The following is a 22,250-nucleotide window of genomic DNA, read 5'->3' on the forward strand; positions in this document are numbered from 1 at the left end:
GTCGAGGCCTAGCAACAGAACCGCAATGCCCCGACGTACAAAACCCCATCAACCTTTTAACCACCTTACATCGGAAAACTGTTTTCTTGTCCCTTCATCTTTCCTACGCTCTAATCTGAAAACTCAATTTTGTTATAAAAAATAATAATAATCTGAAAACTCAGCCAGTTCTTGAAAAACAAACCTTTAATATAATTATTTTAATTATTATTTTGATAGAAATTGAGACTTAATAGAGTTAAGTTTTGGGTAAGTAAAAGACACGTTTCAAAAGAATAAGAAGGTCGGTGGGCACAAGGAGTTTGGTCACAGGAAAGTTGAACTCCCTTCGCGCACACAAACCCAATTCGCAAACCGTAATTTCGCAAGCCTAAGAAATTTTGAATGGGGTTGTGGAATCCCTTCAGGATCTCTCCAATGGCACCCAACCACACATCTCCTCAGGATGAGCCTCCGGAAGAAGTGGAAGCCTCATCCGAAGAAGAAGTAGACAGAGAAGAAGAGGAAGAATCCGAATCCCAGCCCGAATCCAAGTCTGAGGAACCTGAGCCAAAAGGAGCACCCACTCCTGTTGATGAGAAGAAACCACAACCGAAGAATCCGGACTTGGCTACGGTGCCGCAGTCTTCATCCCCTGGGTCCGAAAAGTGGAAGCCTCGTCTGAAGAAGAAGTTGACAGAGAAGAAGAGGAAGAATCCGGATCCGAGTCTCTGAAGGCTGCACTTACTATAAGAAGAAACCAGACTCGGCTATGGAAGAGACACCCAAGACCAAGAAGCCCAGATCGAATGCCTCGGCTACTACTACGTCGGCGGCAAAAGCCGGGTCGAAGCAGCCAAGTGAGAGTGATGAGTCGATTTTATATTATATATTTAACCTTATTCTTAGTATATTTTTGTTAATATTTTGGAAGAATTTTGATACTTTGAATTATATTTTTTATATTGGACTTTCAACTTCCTCTGGAGCAAAACATAATCAACTGGACGAGTTTTGGAGTAATTCCAGTTGGAGGATGTACGTGAGTCACTAACTTGATTGTATCAAATTTTCAAATTTTTCTACCAAGCGATTATTTTCTGGCAATAAAATTAGGAGCAGTGCGTAGTATTGGAATAGTGACGTTTTGGGCTATTATTGCGTTTTTTGAGCCCAAGATGACCTCGAATGGGTTCGTGGCCTTCTGGAGAAGTGTTCAGAATATTTTTATCTTTAAAACGAGCTATCTTGGGCCAGATTTGGAGGAGATTTGAGGCCAAAATATGGCTGACCAGATTGTGGCAGATTCTCTCACGTGAATTTTAGGGGACTTCTTTTTGGCTCTTGAAAGTGGAGAGCAATTGCTACGGTTTTGGAGTGTTGCAACTTTCAGGTATTTTTATTCCTATTCATTCGAATGATATTATCTTTGATTTTAATTATGAGTATGTGTAACTAATTCAAATTGCTAGGGCGAGGCCATAAGTCTTAGCATGTATATGTAATTTTATTAATTTGCTTATGAATGGATGCATGTTTGCTTTGAATTATTAATCATTGCGTTTAAAACTATCTATCTATTTTAATGATTGATCACCATTAGGATATGTAGACAAGTAATTTGATGCAATTTATGTTGGAACATCACCCTCAAATTGAGGATGGCTTCTTGTGATTAATAGTTGTAAGTTCAGTTAAGGCGAACATCACGCTCTTAAAGGTTGCATGGTTTTTCAAAGGGTTTTCACAAAGCTTAATGAGTCTTGCATGTTTATATTTGATATGAACATCACAGACGGATTGCATGTTAGATATATATTTTCGCTTGAACATCACATGGAAAATATGCATTAGGAAAACCTAACCTTCAAAGCATATATGTGAAAATTCATAAGTAATTGATAGAATTGCATAGGATTGTGACGGTGATGGCTAAAACCTAGTTTTCTCTATTGTTTGTCTTTAAAAAGAAAACGTTTTTCTTCTTTACTGTTGTTATTTCCCAACTTTCAGATTTCTTTTACTGTTAAACTTTTCAAATTCGTAGACTTCAAATCTTTGATAAAATCTATTTTAGTTATTAATTAAGAGTTAGTTTAATTACAAATTAATCAAACAATCTTTGGGGACAACGACCTTGCATGAGCACTTATACTATAATTACCTTGTATTATTGCAAGTATTTTCAGTGATTTTAACCCTCTTGCGCAGGTTCTAAAAATCCTATCAAGAAATTGGCCTCGGCTACTACAACACCGGCGGCAAGAGCTAGGTCGAAGCGGCCAAGCGAGAGCGACCCCAAGGATTCCAAGAGGCCCAAGAAGAAGAAGATCCCAGAGTTGGATGAGGAGCCGGACCAGGCCAGAGAGGAAACGAAGAAGGCCGGTGGAGACGACTTGAAGAAGTTGCTCCTGCTGCAGAGGATTTGGAGCGATGATGATGAGATTACGATCTTGGAAGGCATGATTGATTACTATACCAAGCAAGGGGTGCACCCAAATGCTGATATGTTTGCGTTTCATGATTTTATGAAGAAATCACTGAAGGCCGATGTGAACAAGACCCAATTGCAAGATAAGATTCGTAGGCTCAAGAAGAAGTATGAGACCGATGTGTCCAAAGGGAAGAAGTATAATCCTGTTAAGCCTCATGAGCTATGGGTTTTTGACTTGTCTAAGAAGGTATGGGGCAGCAGCGAAGGGTTATTTGCGCTCGGTGGGTTGTCTGAACAGTACAAGTGTAATGAGACGTGTGCGGGTTTGAGAGAGCTGACGTTGCTGGAGGGTTGCTTGGAGTTGATTGGAGAACCCAAGCGAGCTGAGTTGAAGGAGGAGTGGAAGAAGCTGCATGTTGCTGAATTGGAGCTTGTTATTAGAAGGGGTGAGTTGGCTAAGTTGATTCTGGAGGCATTGAAGTGAAGTCATATGACTGTGTGCATGTATAGCAAGGCAAGAAGATCGTATTTTGAATGAATTTTGAATTTTGTTGTGTTTCAAAGGAAATATGGGTGCTCTGTGTGACCCATTAAGAATCTGATACTTGTGTTTTTGAGAGAAAAATGAAACGAAAGAAGGATTTTCAATTTTTGTTGATCTCATCTCGTATTCATCATTTTCTTTCCTGTTAGTGGCTCTCTTTTCCCACAATTTCTACCTTTGCATAATTCTGTGTTCTGCTTATGTATCCCTCTAACTTATCTGATTGTGATCCATGGTTATGCTGCTTATTGGACAGCAGAAATTGAAGTTAAATGTTGTTATGGATATACAATCTCTGGAAATTCATGTTTCCAAATGAGAGGATATGAAAGCAGGTGGAGATAAACAATGCCAAGCCAAGAAAGGATCAGATTTTGAGTAGCCCACAGAAGCTAAAGTAATTCCAAAGATGGGTTTTTTGAGTGGAGGGAAAAAGAAGGGCTGGGATCAGATACTTTCTTTGTGCAGAGAGAGTTGCCTGTGAGAATGAAAATGCAAGTCCTTTTAAGTGCTTCTTTCTCAATAGAATGCATATGTACAGTAATTTTACAAGTTTTTTAGCATCAGCTGCAACATCAAATGTTAGCAATAGAATAGTCATGAAATTTTTTGCATGTATCGATTTCGTTAGCTCAGATTCTTACATGTATCTATTTCTTTCGAACAACTTTACTTTGAAGTTGATAGGTTTTGTTGGTGAGTAATTATCTGCTTTGGTGACTGTTGAATTAAATATTACAACTCATAATAAGTTCCCAATACATTTTTTCAAGTTTCCAAAATACTTTTAAGTTTCCAATACATTTTTAAGTTCACAATAAAATATTACAACTCATAACATTTTTTAAAAGAAGCTAAAATGGACAAAATTGTTCTTATTTATTTTTGGATTTTCTAAGGAATCCTTTACATTTGTATGTCTTTGGTTTGAAAGTTGAAAGGTTTTTCTGTCTTTTTTTAAAAAAAACTTTGACTTTTTCCAAAAGTGAATTTTTTTTTTTTGGCTATAACCTAAATTTACTTAATATAAATATATATAACAATAACTCCCACCTTTACTGGAAAATGAAAAGGAAGAAATACACCAAATAAAAACAGAAAAATAAATATATCAAATAAAAATTTAATACACAAATAAAGATTTAAATAAAACTTTAAATATATTAAAATATAAGGCTAAAATTGATTCAACGTGTTATGGATCTCATGCACTTCAAAGGCAGTTGACAGTCAACTAAAATTTGTCACGAAGCTGTTAGAATCGTGAGAAAGGACAATAGTCACACCTTCATATATCACCAGCCAAAAATGCGTTACTTGAGCATTATTATAGGGCTTACTCACCAACAAAGGTGACTGTTGCTGCCAATAGTCACCCAAAAAAAGGGTAACTATTGCTGACTTTTTTTTTGTAGTGTGATGTTAAGAAGGTTACTCTTTTCTATCAGTTTATATATTAGGCTTAATTATACTAGTGCTCTTTGAAAATATGGTTAAATTTTATATTGTTCTTTAGAAATTAAAGTGATCCATTTTACCATATTGATTGTTATTTCGCGTCTCATTTGACCCATACCATCAAGTCCGTAAGAGCATTTCCAGCAATAAACCTCAGCCTTGGCAGGACAGGGCCCGAGCCCAGGTTGCATGTTCCAGCGGGCCAAAGGAGCCTGGGCAAGGCATGGGTCTCACGAGACTGGGGCAGCCTGCAGGCGAAACCAGCCTGAGGTTGAGCCCAAAGGTTACTGACGTCAATGCGGTAATTCTAAATTTTTGCAATGCACACACCAACATTAAAAAAAATTTTGAATTACCTCGCGCTGACGTCAGCCAACGGTAACATGCCACGAGGTGCGTTCTAGTCGCTCCGATAGTTTTTTTTTTCAAATCCAGCGGTTGGGCTTTTTTTTTGGCATAAAAAATGTGAAAAAAAATTCGAATTTTTTTTAAAAATTTACCAAAAAATTTTGAACTTTTTTTCTATAAATATCTGCCATTCTTCTTTACTTTCAACACCAAATCCTCATACAATTTCTTCTCCTTCTATTATTTTTCACTTTCTACACAACATTTTCATCACTTCCAATTTTCATTTTTATTCACCATCTCATGGCATCTTCCATCGAAGCCGGAGGGTCGTAAATGATCGAAGAGGTCAAAATCTTGGAGACAAGCTAAAAAATTAATTGCCGTTTTATTCAATTTAATGTCATTCTTTTTTATAATTTCTTACATTTCCAATTTATTTATTTTTAATAGATTATTCAAGGCAAAAAAAAAAAAAAGTAAAACCATTACACATGGCTCCTCAAGTGAACAATGCCCGCAGTCGGTTCCAGTTGTGCATTCTGTGTCTGAAATAATGGCACTATTACGTCCTCTAAAGGAAAATAGTCCCCCACTTAGTGATCCGATGGAACCGCCTCGGCCAATGATCGAGTCGCCCTTGTACTCGATTGTGTCGGACTATGAGGACCAGGAGTATTTCAATTGTATGATGAGTGAGTAGGTATTTAATTGTATGATGAGTGAGATGTGAATTTTATAATAAATATGGATATCTGGGAACTAAAAATCTTATACAAAAATTTTATCTGAAATTTAATATGTGAATTTTATAATAAATATGGACACGTGGCAACCGAAAATTTAATCTAAAAATTTAATCAGAAAATCTTATCCGAAATATGAGATGAGAATTTTATATAATAAAAAAGACACGTGGCAACTGAAAATATTCTCCAAATTAATTGTTTAGGTAAAAAAATAAAGGGTTATTGTTTCCAATGGTCCCCCGACTATTGCCCATGTATCATTTTGGTCCACCAACTAAATTTTTCATTTGAACCGTCCTTCAACTCTTTTTTTTGTATCAAGATGGTCCTATCGTTAAAGTCTCTAAGAATTAAAATAGTAATATGTAATTAAAAATTAAAGGAAACTCTTATAAAACTTATAAAATTTTAAAAAATTGAATCTCACCAGTCACATGACTCTTTTTTTCCGGTGAGACTGACCTAACAATTAATAATAAAAAATTCTCTATTGTTTAAATTAATTAAAATCACATAAATATAAAAATAAAATAATAAATTTTTTAAAAGAGTAAACAATAATTAAAAATTAAAGAAAACCATTATAGGAACTTGTACCTAATTTTAAAATTGAAAAAATTGAATCTCACCACCAACATGGCTTTTTTTTTTGTAGATATGGACTTAAAAAGTAATAATATTTTTCTCTATAGTTTAAATTAATTAAAAAATTTAAAATTAGATAAATACAAAAATAAATAACAGTAAAATTGACGGACTTTGACGGTAGGACCATCTTGATACAAAAAAAACGAGTTGAAGGACGGTTCAAATGAAAATTTTAGTTGGTGAACCAAAATGATACTGGAGCAATAGTTGGGGGACCATTTTAGTCATTAACCTTTTTTTAAATAATAGTTTACTTTTTTGTCACTCAATTTAATGGAATATTTGACAGACTTTAACGGTAGGAACTTCTTGATACAAAAAAAAGAGTTGAAGGATGATTCAAATGAAAAATTTAGTACATAGACCAAAATGATACTTGAGCAATAGTTAGGGGGCCATTAGGATCAATAACCCAAAAATAAAATAAAAGACTAAAAGTAAATAGTATTTGCCCTTTGTCATGATAATATGTGAAAACACACATTACTTTTTGCAAAAACAACCACTATTCAAATGAATTGTATCTGCTCTTACATCCCCTTATTGTTTGCGATGGCAAATGGATGGCTCTTATATTTAGTGCTCAGTTTATGAGCCACGGATTTTAGCCACGGAAGCAATTTTACTCTTCCAAGTTTGGATTGGTGGATGGGCCCCAGAGTCTGCTTTCCTCCAAGGCACAAGAAGACCAAATTGGGGGGATGTTTTGGTCATTTTGAAACCTGAGCCGTTTTGTTTTGTCTGCCTTCAAATATTTTAGAAGAAAATAGCAGAGCGGGAAACCAACCATTTCACCCGCCGAGTATTTTTTGAAACAAACAAGGCTTTCCCCCCAAAAAAAATTTAGATGGGAGAATGAGGTTGACCAAATTACCCATAGCACTTTCATGGTTCCATCTTCCTTGGATGTTGGGTGACCTCACTAAATATATATGCTTATTTTTAACTTTGGACAAATTCATCCATGTGTCTAGAAACGAATAAATTATATAGAAAAATTAATATAGATCTAAATTTTTATTGAGAAGTTGGGTTTAATCATCGAATTTGGCGACTTTGATACAAATCTTTTGACTTTTGTGCCATATAAGATTACATTCCTTTTAAAATATTTTCTAATGTAATATTTTATTATTATTTTTTAAAATCATTTTTTGTTCCAATGTTGCCTCTTAAGTCTTGAATCGGGTAATTGTAATTTATGTGATAATTACAGGAAAGAATTGTTTATGATCATAATTAACAAATTAAGTGCTTATGACCATAATGATTTTGGTATATTAATTATGCTGCCTTTTTTTTTCCCTTCTTTTCATTGCATCCATGATTTGGTATATTAATGTTGTCTTTTTTTTCTTCTTTTAACCCAAAAAAATGGTTGGCTTTCTTTCTTATTGTTTACGACATTTTTATTAGGTAAATTGAAGAAACAAAAAAAAGGTATATTGAAAATAACAACATACCTATATGTCAGGTAGATTATATATTATCTCATACTTCCCCCAATAATGACGTACAATCATATATTTATCTTGTAAGTTATGTACATAATCTCACATTTACCTAGTAATTAGGTACATAATCTTATATTTACCTAGTAACCAAGTACATTAGAAAATTTTACCTATATATTAATATAAAGCACATTAGCTCATAGTACCTATATATTAGGTACATAAAAAGGTCAAATTTTTTATTTGTTGTTATGCTTAAACACCACGAATCAACTTGATAAGTATAACATTTTGTGTTTTCAATATTTGGGTGTTTAGCTGATGCATAGGTACATAATTTCATGCGGGTGTTTATCTCATCGATTAGTATAATATGTGAGTCTTTACTTTTATTGATTAAATTGTATTTTATCCATATATTAGGTAAAAATTCACAAGAAAAGAATTCATATTTTAAATTTGGGTTATCTACTGTAGACATTCCTGAACTTGGCTCCCAGTTGCAATTAGGTCTCCGAACTTTTTTTTGAGGCAATTAGGTCATCCAACTCTCTCATTCGTTCCAATTGAGTCCTTCTGTCAATTTGGCTGTTAATTTGAGGGCTAAAATCGTCCATTTTAATTAAAATATTTTAAATTTTAAAAAACTAAAAAAAGTGAAAAATAAATAAATAAACTTTAAAATAAAAAATAAAAATCCAAATCCCTCTCTGTCTCTTCCTGGCCTTTGGAGTTGTAGAGCCAGCTTCCAAAATCCTCCTAGGACCTGCAAAGGTCGATCTTGTACAGAATCTTCCTCGAAGAATTCAAAGAAGAAGAAGATGACAACAGATCAGAAGCAGACCTTGAGCTCCTTCCTCTTCCGGTGACTGAAACACCGTCCATGACCAGAATCTCCTCCCTCTACACCCCTTCTCGCCGACGTTCTATACACTATTGAAGGCTGTGACCTCTCCATTAGATTCTCCAAAGGCAAGAACGATGAGAGGTGGCGACGACGCTGCTTCAAGGCGTCCATTTGCAACTGACTAAGATTGAGCGCACAAGTACCTGAACAATGGCGAGTTGAGGTCCACATTCTCCAAGTTTCCTTCGAGCAGTTTCACCATTTTCGAGTTGTTGTGAAAACCTTCCATCAATTTGCTATGCTCTGCTTTGTGCAGAAACAATCAGATTACATTTCCGAAAAAACAAAGCTTCCAAGAAAATGCAGATGATAAAAATCGTTTATCGTTTCTGAATCATACCAAATGCAATCACAGAATTAGGTTTTGTTTGTACCATATTTGACCCCCCACTTACATCATGACACGTGGAAAGTGAACGAGCCTAAGACTAACCTTGTGAGCCATGCCGAATAGGTAATCAGCATACACCACCGATTCATACATGTTCGTCAAATGGCAAGTGCTCCCGATCGACTCCCTTGGATAGATCTTCAGCACCTGATATCGAACGACCAGTCAAAACGCACGGCCAATTCTGCAAAGATAACCTCAGAACTCCCGCCAAGACCTGTCAGGGCACGTGTCGACCGTCGAAAACTCCCCCACGAGTCCCACATCGAAAATAAGTGTTAAGTGATCACCAACACCCTCTATAAATAAAGCCCCTTGGCCCAACCAAAAAGGTAAGACTGTTTACTAACTTGTGCTTTCATACTGTCAATGAAAATTGCTCTTAGCCACTAACTTTGGCATTAGAGGGTCTTCGGCCGGCACTACACCAGTGCTTTTGACCTCACTTGCCATTCTTTTCCTCAGGCCGAATCCATCATTGCGCCTCGAGAAAGGACTCCAAGGACCGAAGGCTCCTCGGGTCCAAACCCTCCACACCACCTGTAAGTTAGTCCTATCTCTATTTGTTTAGTTTTAGCGCGAACAGGTTTTGGATGAAAATTGCAGAGGAAAAAGCGTCATTCCAAATTCCTCTCTCATTCGCTTTGTCTCTCCTTCTCTCTCGCAGCCCATTCCTCCTCTTTCGCTTTGGGACAGTGCAAACAACGGTGGTGGCTCAGGCGGTGTGTTTGTGTTGTCAGGTTGGGTTTCAGAGCAGTGAGGCTTATAGGAATTGTCAGTGCACAAATGGGTTCTACAGATTTCATAGACCTTTGAATTCATAACATGGTTTTTTCTCTTTTTGGGGTTAAATTCTTTTATGTCGTTTCTACCAATCACAAATTGTTTGATATGGATTTGTATTGTAAATTTGTGAAGATGGAGGTGGGATTGGTAGGGTTGATGATGGATGAAGAAGGTGGAGTTGGGGTCAATGATGGATGAATAACCCGAAAGGACGCTTTTACCCTCTCACTTTGATAGATAAATTGACAGAGTTGGACGGTAAGACCCAATTGGAACTATTTATCAAGTTAATAGATGTAATTACCCCAAAAAAAAGTTCACGGACCCAATTGCAACTAGGGGCCAAATTTAGGGACGTCTATAATAGATAACCTTTTAAAATTTGAAATTCAATTACAACGAAATAATGCATTAAATTGGATTTTCAATGTGTTTCCTTATTTACCTCAAAGGGTAAAATGGATACAACAAAAAAAGTAATGAAAGTCAAGGACCTGCATCTAAAACCAAAACGACAAGGACTTAGCCTAATGACAACTAATCGTTTTAGACCTAGATCTAAGAAGCCCTAAATTATATCATTTCTTAAGGATGATATTGTATTAATAATTAAAAAGAGTTACAATCAATAAGAACACTATGATTAAATTCAGGAGGTTGTGTAACCCGTAAAATGACAATGTCACGAGAGAGAGAAAATTGAACAATACAATGAACAACCTCATGACAACATGTTTTATTTATTTATAAGTTCAAGTGATTAGTGGAGGGAGATTTTACACAAATATTCATTGATTGTCTAGGGGTTTCGAACCTTTACCTACATGGATGGAGGCAGAAGAGCTCAACCAACTAAGCTATACCCTACTAGGAACCTCATTACAACCTTAAGTTAAGGAATATGTGAGAACTTCCCATAAAGAATGGGAGATAATGACCTTAAATACAATTTTAGTTGTTCTCCTAAAAAAAGATTTTAATGAGGCTATTATATTCATGCCAATCTTTATATGTCTATTTTAGCTTACGAATGAAATCTTCTTCTTAAACAAAACTAAGTATTTAATGTGTTGAAAAATTAGCAATCTTCATTCCAAACTTACCCCTAACAACTGTCTTTTCGTATTAATTATTTTTAATGAATTTTTATCGAAAAAAATCCTTGAATTTGTTCTTAAAAATTCCTTAAAGTTCCAAACCAATCAATATGATGTTTATTCTTTTGTTCACAAATCAATTTAGTCCATATTATTGCTTTTCATTAAAATTGATTTTTTTTAATGCATTCATTAAAACTGTTTGTGCGTCAACATGTGACAAACTTTAAAAGAATATTTTCATTTAGCTGGGATTCATCCCGCCCAGTATGGCTCTCTAATATTTTAGCAAGAGATGTAAACTTTGATTCTTCAATTCAATAAATTCCGCAGTTTGACAACAACAAAAAAAGAGAATATTTTCATCAAAACTTAGCTCATCCACCCAAGAGACAAAATAAAATCCACATTTGTTGCTTAACAAGGTCATCTACTCTTTATTTATCGGTTTTAAATTGGCGTTCCATAAAGAAGAACAAATAACTTTGTTGAGTAAAAAATGTGAGTTTTATTTTGTCTCATGGCTTGTTAGTTGTTAGCATTTTCCTCCTATAATACTCGTATTATACTATAGACGTACGTAAGTATTTTAAAAAATACTTACATTTTTTTAATTAGACATATAATACACGTATGTATGTACGTATCTTCATATTTAATACACATATTTTTTACAAAATTTTGAATAATACAAAAAAAATTCACGTATTATACATGTATTTTTCACATATTATTATATATAAAAAATAAATAAATAAAGGCTAAAATTTTCATTTATATTTTTCAAAATTATCGATTAAAGATGTACTTATTTTATTCATACTTTTTCCTTCCATATGGTCTCATGGATATAGATAGTTTCCTTCAAAATTGTATGTTTCATTCTGTGTTGGTCATTCAAATATTCACACTAATAAGAAGAGGGGCATTTTCGTCCAAGAGGATACCATTTTGGGATCCACTGCAAAAGGGAGAGCGGTGGAATTCACAAGGAAGATTTGAAACTCTGGGTACTGCCAGAAAAAGAAAGCTCATCAAGACAGCCCTAAATAGACGCTAATTATGAATTCAACGCACAAACCCAAACACAAATACCAACTCACTCTCTCTCTCTCTCTCTCTCTTCTCTGAGTTACCATCTCTGGCCTTCAAAAGCCTTTGTTTCAGCGCAGGATCAAAAAGCACAGCTCTAACCCTAGGAGCAGGAGAGAGCTCTGAAGGTCTTCCATAGTCCATACTACTGGTATTTCTCAGTTCTTGATGTTAAAAGCAGTCCTTTGTTCTTGAATTTTGGCTCTTCGTTTTTCTATTTTGTATTTTGATGTTTAATGTTGATTAATGTGAATTCTGAAATGATACCCGTTTTCTATTTTGAGTTATTTTGCCGCTTTGGCCCAGAAAATATATAGAAAGATATATCTTTTTCCGTTTTCGCATCAAATGAGTATTTGGTTTCTATGTAAAAGTGAGCAAAGAAACGAACTTTCGTCTTCAATATTGGATTTTCGACATTTAGGACTTGGAGATGCAGACAAGTTTTGACATTTGATGTTGTTGTCTTGCTAAAGCTCAAAACCTCATATTTCTTCATTGCTTGGGACTTGGGGAAGTTCAATACATCTCAAAGTCTTGGACTTTCATGGATTGTATGTTTCATTCTGTGTTGGTCTTGCAAATTGAAATACCCAACTCACGAAACCATTTTCAATTAACCCTTTTCTTGAATTGGATGCAGGCCAACAATGGGGAGGAGTTTAAGCCCAATACTAAGGCGTGAATTGGAAAATCTTGATAAAGATGCTGATAGTCGTAGATCAGCAATGAAAGCACTGAAATCCTATGTGAAAGAATTGGATTCCAAGGCAATCCCAATGTTTCTTGCCCAAGTTTCTCAAACTAAAGAAACTGGTTCTTTGTCGGGAGAATGCACTATTTCACTATATGAAGTTCTTGCTCGTGTTCATGGTGTCAAGATAGTACCTCTGATAAACAGCATCATGGCCACCATAATCAAGACCTTGGCTTCAAGTGCAGGGTCTTTCCCTCTTCAACAAGCCTGCTCAAAGGTGGTCCCAGCTATTGCTAGATATGGGATTGACCCAACCACCCCTGAAGACAAGAAAAGGAACATTATTCATTCACTCTGCAATCCTCTGTCGGATTCTCTCTTGGGTTCTCAAGAGAGCTTGACTTCTGGAGCTGCACTTTGCTTAAAGGCTCTTATTGATTCGGATAATTGGCGTTTTGCTGCAGATGAGATGGTTAATAGGGTATGCCAGAATGTTTCTGGTGCTTTGGAGGAGAAGTCCACTCAGACAAATGCACACATGGGTCTGGTTATGGCTCTTGCAAAACGTAATGCTACAATTGTTGAACCATATGCTAGGTTGTTGATACAAGCAGGACTGCGGATATTGAATGCTGGTGTAGTGGAAGGGAATTCTCAGAAGCGGTTGTCAGCTATTCAAATGGTGAATTTCTTGATGAGATGCTTAGATCCTTGGAGCATTCTCTCTGAGCTTGAGTTGATAATTGAAGAAATGGAGAAGTGTCAATCTGATCAGATGGCTTATGTTAAAGGGGCTGCCTTTGAAGCTCTGCAAACTGCAAGGAGAATAGGCGCAGATAAAGGCTCAAAACTTGAAAAAGGTCCTGGTTCTGTCTGTGGGTCAAATTTTATTAGGAGAGGCCACAGCAGGAGGAGAAACCTATCAAGTGCTGGTGATCAATCTCCTGCATCAACGTCACCCGAGTCACAGACCCTTGATTCCTTTGTTGAATATGAATCATTGGTTGAGTCACCTATTTCAATGAGTCAGGCTTCTCAAAATTCAATTTATGATTGTAGGAGTGTAAACCGGAAGCTTTGGAGTCGTGAGAATGGAGTAGTTGATGTGTCTCTCAAGGATGGCTTGTTCTCAGAAATTGCTCGGGGTAGTGCGTACTCGAATGGATATCCAGAGAACTCTGGGAATAATGAATTCATCAAATGCGAAGGAGATTGCACAGAGGAATTTGCAGGGTTCCTGCAAAGAAATCCTAGGAATGGAGCATCAAGAAGCACCACAACCAGTCCTCTGGTAAGTTACACCTGTACAATTTATTCTGTGTTTCTGATGTGGAGAGAAACTGCTGTTAATGGTTTGATTGTGATGGTGGTAGAAGTAGTTACTCAACTAGTTTTTGGATTTAGGTCAAAAATTAACCTGAAAGCGTGAAATTAATGAGGGAAAGAAGGTAAATAAACTGCTTGCTGGATTGTAAAAATAGTACAGATAGCCCAAAAAGCCTTTCGTATGTCTGATTCTTTGGCACATTATCTCTACTTCAAAAATTTGTGTTCTGGAAAATTAAGGCTACTGATAGTGAGATGGTATTGCGTGTTAGTTGATAAATTTGTTGTTTTATCAATATCCCAAAACCTTAAGCTCAGGATGTGAACCAATACTTGTTTTATGTTCTAACATCCCCCCTCACATGTGGTTCTCTCTTCAACAGTAGAGGCCAACAAGTGAAATTCAATTTATATTGGAAGGATATAATTGCAGAGGTTCAAATTCGGAATCTCCTGTTCTTCCATGGTAAAACTGGTTGATTACCATTATCCGCAGAAAGCTTAAGTTGTTAGGCCAATGATTGCTTTACAGCCTGACAATGGTGTTGTGCTTACTTATGCTGTCTATCTACTGAAGCTTAACTTTTATTTAAATTTGCCAATTTTATGATTTTCTTGTGTGTTGCCAATCTTGGGATGCCTCGTTGGTGATTCAGAGGTCACACACTCCCATCAATGTTGACAACATCATCTTCAACACTCCGAGGAGGCTTTTTCACTCTCTTCAGGATCCAAGTAATGTCTACTCTAAGTCCTCTGAGAAACGAGCTAGAAGATTTAGAAGTTTATCCATGAGCGAATTTGATTGGAGCCCAAATGCCAGATACGACCAAGAAGGCTATTCACATGGTGTGAACTATGAATGCAGAGAGAATGGGAGCTTCTATGCTGGTGATGAGCAGTTTCAAGGTGGCCCTGAATCGGTATCATCAACAGATGGCATTCCCGTGGATGCTGATTTGCAGGCGTCTCAGGAGGTTGTTCCAGAAAATGAAACAGAAGTTCCAATCTCTGGCATAAAAAGTGCCCGTCGAAAGGTTGCTGTGAAATTGTTGTGTGGACTTTCGTTCGCACTACTTGCAGTAGCTATGCCACTACTGTGGATTAATGATCAAGGTGAAGGGCATGAAGGTTATTATCTTGTTCCAACTTAATGTGCTCGTTCTCTTCTTCCAACGTCGTTACTCAATTTGATGTATCAAATTCTTTTGATGAAGTAGGCAATGGTAGACAAGAGAGTCTCTTTGTATCTTTTGTAACACTAGAATTTTACCATCACAACTAGACGTGGATGTTCAATGTATTGAAAAGAATCAAAAGAATCAAAAGAATCAAAAGAATTTGTGTTCTTGAGGAAATGTTTATCGTTTACTGCTTTTGATATTGTTATTTTTAAGACAAAGCACATATCTTGGTATGTACTTTGTGGCATGCAATGTCTTCAGAAGGGTATTTAATATCTGAAAGGGGGAAAAAAACGTCTTTTAAATACGGTGAACTACAGAAATTGCTCCACTTGTAGTTGTAACAACCTTATGTGGTATTTTTGTTTGTTTGATAGATTGGAAAAATTTCTCATCAACATAATCAAGAGCTGCTTTATCTTCTGCACACAATCTCATAACATGAAAGTTATATTCTGTCTGTGGTTACACCAAAGCTTAGAAGATGAGAGCAGAGTCATGCTATGAAAACTTAAAGATTTGGGTTGTATAAGCGCTGTCCACCCCTCCATGATTCATTAGGACCCACAATTACTGGCTTGAGAACCGCTGATTGGCCGACGCATATATATGAATATTTGCCATAGTCTTCATGACTTGAGCCAGGACTGAACATGTATAGTTCATCAAACCCATCTCTTCCTACTATGACAGAGTTTCTTCTACCCTGTTCCACAAAGCCAAAATTTTAATAAAAGAAAAAGAGTGTCAATTGTTGAGAGTGCAGAATGTGTATGAGAATTCAGAATTTAATTAGTTTTTCCAAGTACCCTGTCAATGATTGTGAAGTCGGTAGGCGCGCTGGTGTATATTCGACTCATTTGGTCTCTTAAATGCTTGTAGTTGTCATCTTCTTCACCCTCCATTTCTTCTTCATTTTCTCTTTGGTTTCTCTCTGCTTCATTGCCATCATCGTTTTGAGTCTTTGGACCCCAGACAGGCATAAATGTTTTTTGTGCCATTTGCTGCCATAGTTTGCTGATCTGAGATTCATTTTTTAGGCCAAAGTCGGGAGGGATTATCCCGAAACTTGACAAAATGGGCAACCTGCTAAAGAAATCTGATCGTTCCAAACCAACTGCATAAGTTGCATCTGGTGAGCTCACTGTCAGATGACTTAAAATAGACCCAGTTAGTTGGAGGGATGAAGATTTAGAGTTAGAGACCACAAGCTCTGAGACCAAGACGTCTTCTTTCAGGGTGATAACGTATTTGATTTCAACCTTGTCCTCTGAATCAGTGCTAATCAGTTGTACCTGCGTTCTCAGTTTAATGGTTTTCTCTAAGAATTGGCTTAAAATCCTATGCATCATCAATGAACAAGTCAAAACATAAACAAGACAGAATCTGACTACAACGGTATCGGAAACTTCAAGCCTGAAATAAATTCATTGTTTGATTAGTCTTTTCGATTTTAATTATAATGGAAAAAAGTGTTTTAGACTTTGCAAATGCCCTTCAGTGAGTGCACATGTGAATGTTAGCAGTAGCCTTCCTTATTTCTACTGCTGGTAACACAAATTAGGAAACTAGAGTTTAACTATAAAAACAGTTTGACCTACTAAGCTTTGTACATTGTCTTGCCAAATTCATGTAGCCACCTGACTATTTTCCCTTTTGTTGAACTTTGTCTCACTCTATTACTTAGTTTCTAGCAACTATGTATGGCATTCAATGACATCCTGCTCTAATATATTGATCACTTGACTGCATTTTTCTATTTTGCTCTGTAAACCTCTCTAGAATTATCTACAGTGTAAATAAGTTTGCAACTGGTGTAAAATAAAAATAAAATAAAATTCAGTTTGTTCTGATAGGTTCCTTGGTTGTGAGGAAAGCAAGTAAAAACCAACCTGAATCTCTTGCTGAGGATTTCCTCTAATGTCATGAAGAGCCCAATTTGTTGGAGACCATGAAACTTGTTCATCCTCACTTACACAATCAAAGGCTAAAGACACCCCTCCTTGAATGGCAACACCAGCAGCAGCAGCAGCACCTTCATTCTTCTCCTCTGACTCAGAGACTGAAGCCTGCAGCAATTCAACCGTGCCGCCATGCCACATGGAAGCCTTGTAGGAAGTGATTAAGCCACTTGGCAGCATCATGATGGCTTTACTACCATTCTCCAGTTCCATCTTGGCCACACAGCTGTCACCAATGCCTTTGAATATCACTCCATGGCCACTGAACTCTTCTTCCAAGTAGTCCACATTGATGGGTTGGTATGGGATTGAAGCCACTTTTGGAACTGGGAATTCTGTCTTGTTGCTGTTAGTTTTGTAGAGCTGCAAGAAACTGAAAGAGGGTAGAGAAGAAGGGTAAGAAGAAGAATCTATGTGTTTAGCACTAGCAGTGGACAAAGGACTGAAATTGGGTAACAAAAATGGACTGAAAGCCATGCTCATGCTTTCTTTCAGTTAATTTGTGAAAAAATTCTCTCTTCCTAGGATTTCTAATTGCCATTTTCCAGAACCATTCCACACTTTATTGGTTTTTTTGTCTGTGCTTTCAGGGGGTGCGAGGGTCCACATATCATTATTGGCTTTGCTTGCGAGAGTATATAACGATATGAGGATGCAAATGGATAATGTGACTAGTGGAGCTGCTTGCGATATTTTTGCTACAAGACAATTCATATACTTCATTATGGTTCTCGTTTGGTGGGTACCGTAGGATTTATTAGTTTAATTCAAAGCGTATGTGGTGCTAAAAAAATGAATGTGAATAGGATAAAAAATAATCCCACTATAATCCTATTATGTGTATTTTTATAAGAAAACTTTTTCTACCAAAAAGATAGGCTACATAATCCCTCTACTCATACCCCTTGACCTGAACTCAAAACGATGAAGCCAAGATATGAACACGGGACACCAATAATATTAATGAAGTATACTTATCATTTCCAATCCAATCTCCTAGTCACCAAATATATGGTCAAATATCATATTGTCCTCCGGAAGTTAAAATAACCCAGCTTGCCCTTGATATTTTGCGTCTCACTTTAAACTCCACCATCACATCCGTAAAAAGATATGTTAGAAACGCTGATACACCACCCATCAGCCCCTACTCCCCCTCTCCCTTCTCCTCCTGCCCAACCCATCCTTACCATACAGTAGTATACATTTGATCACCATATTATTTTTTTTAAAACAAAAAACTATCAATGTGTTTGATCATACCTTGAACTCCCCTAGCAATTAAAATAGAAAATAAACTTAAAAAATAAGAAAAAAGTTTGTGCATCAAGGTCACATGTAACGACTGAAAGTGAAAAGTACAAGCTACCGTCACATGATGAGAACTTCACCCCACCCTTCTTCCCTACACATAGAGGAGAGATTCTATGAACTATACAAATATTCAGGGGGAAAATGAAGAAACTCTACCAATATAGAAACACATTGGTTTTCTCATACAAATTAGTAATGTTCTCAATTTTCAAATTTTTATTTTTAGAAGCATAAAATTCCCAGTAATTTTCATTGCTTCACTCCGAAGGTGAAACTTTTACTTCCCTCAAAACTTTTGCAGCATCCTCTGGGAAGACTGGGTTTATGTAACACCCAGTTCCCATTTCAAACCCAGCAACAACACTTAATTGAGGAACTATCTGCATGAACCAATGGGAGTAAAGTAACTGTGAAGCATTATCCCCAAGTGGAGAAGTCTGAACCATGAAATTAAACGGTGGATTGTTCAACTGCAAAGACATCTTCCTGAGCACGAGTTTTAGGATCCCTCCAAGTTCAACTGCCTGCAAAGTCGCACATAAAGTCTCAGGCAAGCAATCATAGGTATCTAAATGGGCACATATTTGCATCAGATAAGATGAATGTACCATCTACGACACTGAAAGAAATATTTAGAAACTTGTTTTTGAGTGTGATATTTATTCTTATGATTCGACACACAGATGTTAAGCATACAAGCTGAGAATATTTTGTCAAAAATACAGTACCACAATACTCGATATGCAGAATTCTCTGTGCTATTTTCAACCATGCAAGCTAAAAATCTGTTGATGATAACCCTATGGCACATGAAGAGCTAATTTCTTAGGCTGCCATAAAATCATTATTTCTCAGTTTTTCTAGTCAAAGACAGAGTCGTTAACCCTAAGGATTCATGCTTTATATAAGCCCCTATTAAAGTCTACCATAATACTGGAAGCAACTCCCAATGGTGTTTTTCAATTCCTACTCACACAGTATGTTTCTTTTTCATAATTTGGCCATATTGTGCATATAAATTTTGCAAACAAGAATCCTACCTAAAAATTCATTCACATTGGGATATGAAAATAGCATATTTTAAGTGATCATCACACAAAACTTATACTTTAATTTTCCTTTTTGACAAAAATGAAAACCAATGTATTTCATTAAATCCAAATATGGAAATTAATTACGTATGTTTCAAGTAGCATTTCAAAATAAACAACATAATATCTTACCAAAGTAGAAGCAAAATCAGTTCATACGTCAACATGTTAGTTTCTAAAACATAGACAATTACCTTCTCGCTATCTAGCTCATGGAAATGAGAAGAGTGATCCAGAGGAATGATCCACATCTCAAATGGAAATGTAGCAGCAAAAGGTACAATTGAAATGAAATGGGCTGAAACATCAATCAGTAGATCCTTTGAGTTAGATTCACAGACACTACATTTCCCAGTCTGATCAAAATACTCCTTCATACTGCCAAGTCGGGTAGCAACAGCAGGAGGAACAACTGGAAGAGCCATTATCTGACTGTGAGAGTGACTCATTGATGCCCCAGCTGAAGCACCGTGGTTCTTAAACACCTTCAACGAATTAACAAAAAATCAGCTTAAATGGAAATCTGACACGGTAAGGAGAAAGTAAGAGATTTTGTAGAGGAAATGGACTTCAGAAAATGCATACAATACCATTTAACTTAAACGTTTTCTGGATACAGACATTTCCAAATCAAGCTTCCATATGCCTGATTTTGAATATTTTACTAAGCAGAACGGTAATTTCGAAAACGAAACTGATCATGCCTCATATCTCACTAAGCAAGAAGCTCATGATTCTTAAAACACAAGCCATCTTCAAGTTAAGATTAACAGAGGCAAATCCAATGACAACATAATTCCTCGTTTATAGTATTTCCAATAAAATAACAGGCGCTCTATCCATTTGAGCTTGTGCATGAATTTTTCCAATTACATACAACTCATATATCCCATTCTCCAATTTCAAATGTTAAACTATAAATTGCCGACCATATAAAAAATTCATTTAAAACCAATTCAAGCACCCAAATTTCCAAATTGAATTATCGAAAAGAAACAAATATAAACTCAAAATTGTACAAAATGTAAGGCCAAACGCCAAAAAACACCTGGACGTATTTGATGGAATCGTAGCTCATAAGCTGCTTGATCCTCCTCGTATACGTAACAAGAACCTCACCGATCTCTCTCGGGGACAAATCAGAAAGCTGAACCGAATGAACAGGGGTCTCAATCACTACGTCGTGGAACCCAAACCCATTCACCACAACCCGACCCGAATCCGAGTTATTTCCTTCTTCAGCAGCAGGGATGTCTCTGCTGAGCGCGGGGTAGAGGTTCTGGATTACCCGGAGTTTCCAGTCCGGGTTGTCCGGCGGGACCCGGAAGATCTCGGGAGCACACTCGTGCTCGTGGCCGATGCAGAAGGGACATTGTTGTTGGTGTTGTTGGTTGGGATTGACAGGGGACTTGGATTTGAAGTCTGAAGGTCGCTTGGCTCGGGCGGGTGAGAATATCACCCACCGGTTTGTCACGGAGTCTTTTCTGAGTTGTGGGGTTTGAGGAGCTGAAGAGTCTGATGAAGATGATGATGCCATTCTCTTCTTTAATCAATCAGACGTATTATTATTATTATAGGTCACCCCCATATAAATTCAAATTTTGGGATCATAAACAACTTTTTTTTCCCTAACCCTAGCTTTGGTAATTGTCTAAAAAGTGTTTTAACTTTAAAAATTTTGGAGTTTTTATCATAAATGGTTGCTGAAATTTTAAAATTTCCTTATTTTATACCTTAAACTCTCGGGTCAATAAATGTGGTCATTCATCTTTTGGTATACACATTAATTTGGTTTTTTGACAAAACATTCGTTGAATTCTGTCACATATTATCATGTGACCAACTTTTAAAATGCATTTTCATCAAAATATATCTCATTTTAGGTAATCTTTTCTTCATTTAGGGTTTTACATTTGGATCTCATCAAGAAAAGCAGATACTCTTGTTAGGCAAAATGCGTGAGATTTAATGAATATTTTGACAAAATGCGAAGAGAGGGACCAAATTGATGTGTGCAAAACATTAAGGACCAAAATGATTGATCTGAAGGTTGAAGGACTTAAATGAAGACTTTTTAAAAGCTTAAGGACCATTCATGATAAAACCCTTTCTTTCTGCTAACTTTTCTAAAAGTGAATTTTAGTTTAGTCCATTGTGATTTATTTTTACAAAAATTTGAACTTGAAAAAATAAATTCCGTAAAATAATATTTATTTGGATCAACTGCATAAAACCCCCTGAATTTTAGGGGCCATTTCAAATTCATACCCGAACTTTAAAGACCCTACAAACTCATACATGAACTCATGAAAACTTTTCACCCAAGCCCCTCCGTTAGCAAAATGGTTAAGAATTCTGTATAGTGTTGGTCAACCAAACCGAACCATGTCGTGAAGGGCTCACCAAACATAGAATCGGACTCCTTGGTATTGAGTTTTTGAAAGCCAACGACGAACCAACGAGAGGAGAAACTGGCAACGCTAGTTAATCGAACAACCAGTTCGGTGGCAACACCGAGATCTATATTGGCTTCGATTAGATCTGGAGGTGGATATACAGATAGAAGGGAGAAAGTGGCGAGGAACATAGAGAGATGGATGAGAAAGACAGAGAAGGAGAGAAAATATAGAGAAGAGAATGGAGGCGTGGCCTGAGAAAATGAAGATTGAGGCGTGGCTTGGGGAGATGAAGATGGAGGTGTGGCATGTGGAGACGAAGATGGTGGCGTGCATATAGAGATAAGAGAAAGCGTGACACATAGATGTGTTAGGGTTAAAGTCTAGCACTTCA

At 36.6% G+C, this 22,250-nt stretch overlaps 4 protein-coding genes across 4 annotated transcripts; 2 read left to right on the plus strand and 2 right to left on the minus strand.

Annotated features, from left to right (window-relative positions):
- Positions 418–3,073, plus strand: LOC18770423 (STOREKEEPER protein). Its single transcript, XM_020568224.1, has 3 exons — positions 418–706; positions 1,331–1,372; positions 2,191–3,073. The coding sequence occupies exons 1-3, from the start codon at positions 418–420 to the stop codon at positions 2,895–2,897; spliced, it is 1,038 nt and encodes a 345-aa protein (XP_020423813.1). The 3' UTR covers positions 2,898–3,073.
- LOC18770313 lies at positions 11,756–15,369 on the plus strand. Its single transcript, XM_007203328.2, has 3 exons — positions 11,756–12,038; positions 12,531–13,875; positions 14,567–15,369. Exons 2-3 carry the CDS (start codon positions 12,538–12,540, stop codon positions 15,062–15,064), a joined length of 1,836 nt encoding a protein of 611 aa, XP_007203390.1. The 5' UTR covers positions 11,756–12,038; positions 12,531–12,537; the 3' UTR covers positions 15,065–15,369.
- Positions 15,430–17,677, minus strand: LOC18769384 (protein NDH-DEPENDENT CYCLIC ELECTRON FLOW 5). The gene is made up of 3 exons (XM_020568245.1): positions 16,987–17,677; positions 15,904–16,389; positions 15,430–15,800 (listed from the first exon to the last, which is right to left on the minus strand). The coding sequence occupies exons 1-3, from the start codon at positions 17,536–17,538 to the stop codon at positions 15,606–15,608; spliced, it is 1,233 nt and encodes a 410-aa protein (XP_020423834.1). The 5' UTR covers positions 17,539–17,677; the 3' UTR covers positions 15,430–15,605.
- Positions 18,331–21,147, minus strand: LOC18771269 (ADP-glucose phosphorylase). Its single transcript, XM_007202247.2, has 3 exons — positions 20,509–21,147; positions 19,655–19,945; positions 18,331–18,893 (listed from the first exon to the last, which is right to left on the minus strand). The coding sequence occupies exons 1-3, from the start codon at positions 20,995–20,997 to the stop codon at positions 18,627–18,629; spliced, it is 1,047 nt and encodes a 348-aa protein (XP_007202309.1). The 5' UTR covers positions 20,998–21,147; the 3' UTR covers positions 18,331–18,626.

The sequence above is a fragment of the Prunus persica genome, chromosome G7 (genome assembly GCF_000346465.2).
Source record: "Prunus persica cultivar Lovell chromosome G7, Prunus_persica_NCBIv2, whole genome shotgun sequence".
NCBI classification, from domain to species: domain Eukaryota; kingdom Viridiplantae; phylum Streptophyta; class Magnoliopsida; order Rosales; family Rosaceae; genus Prunus; species Prunus persica.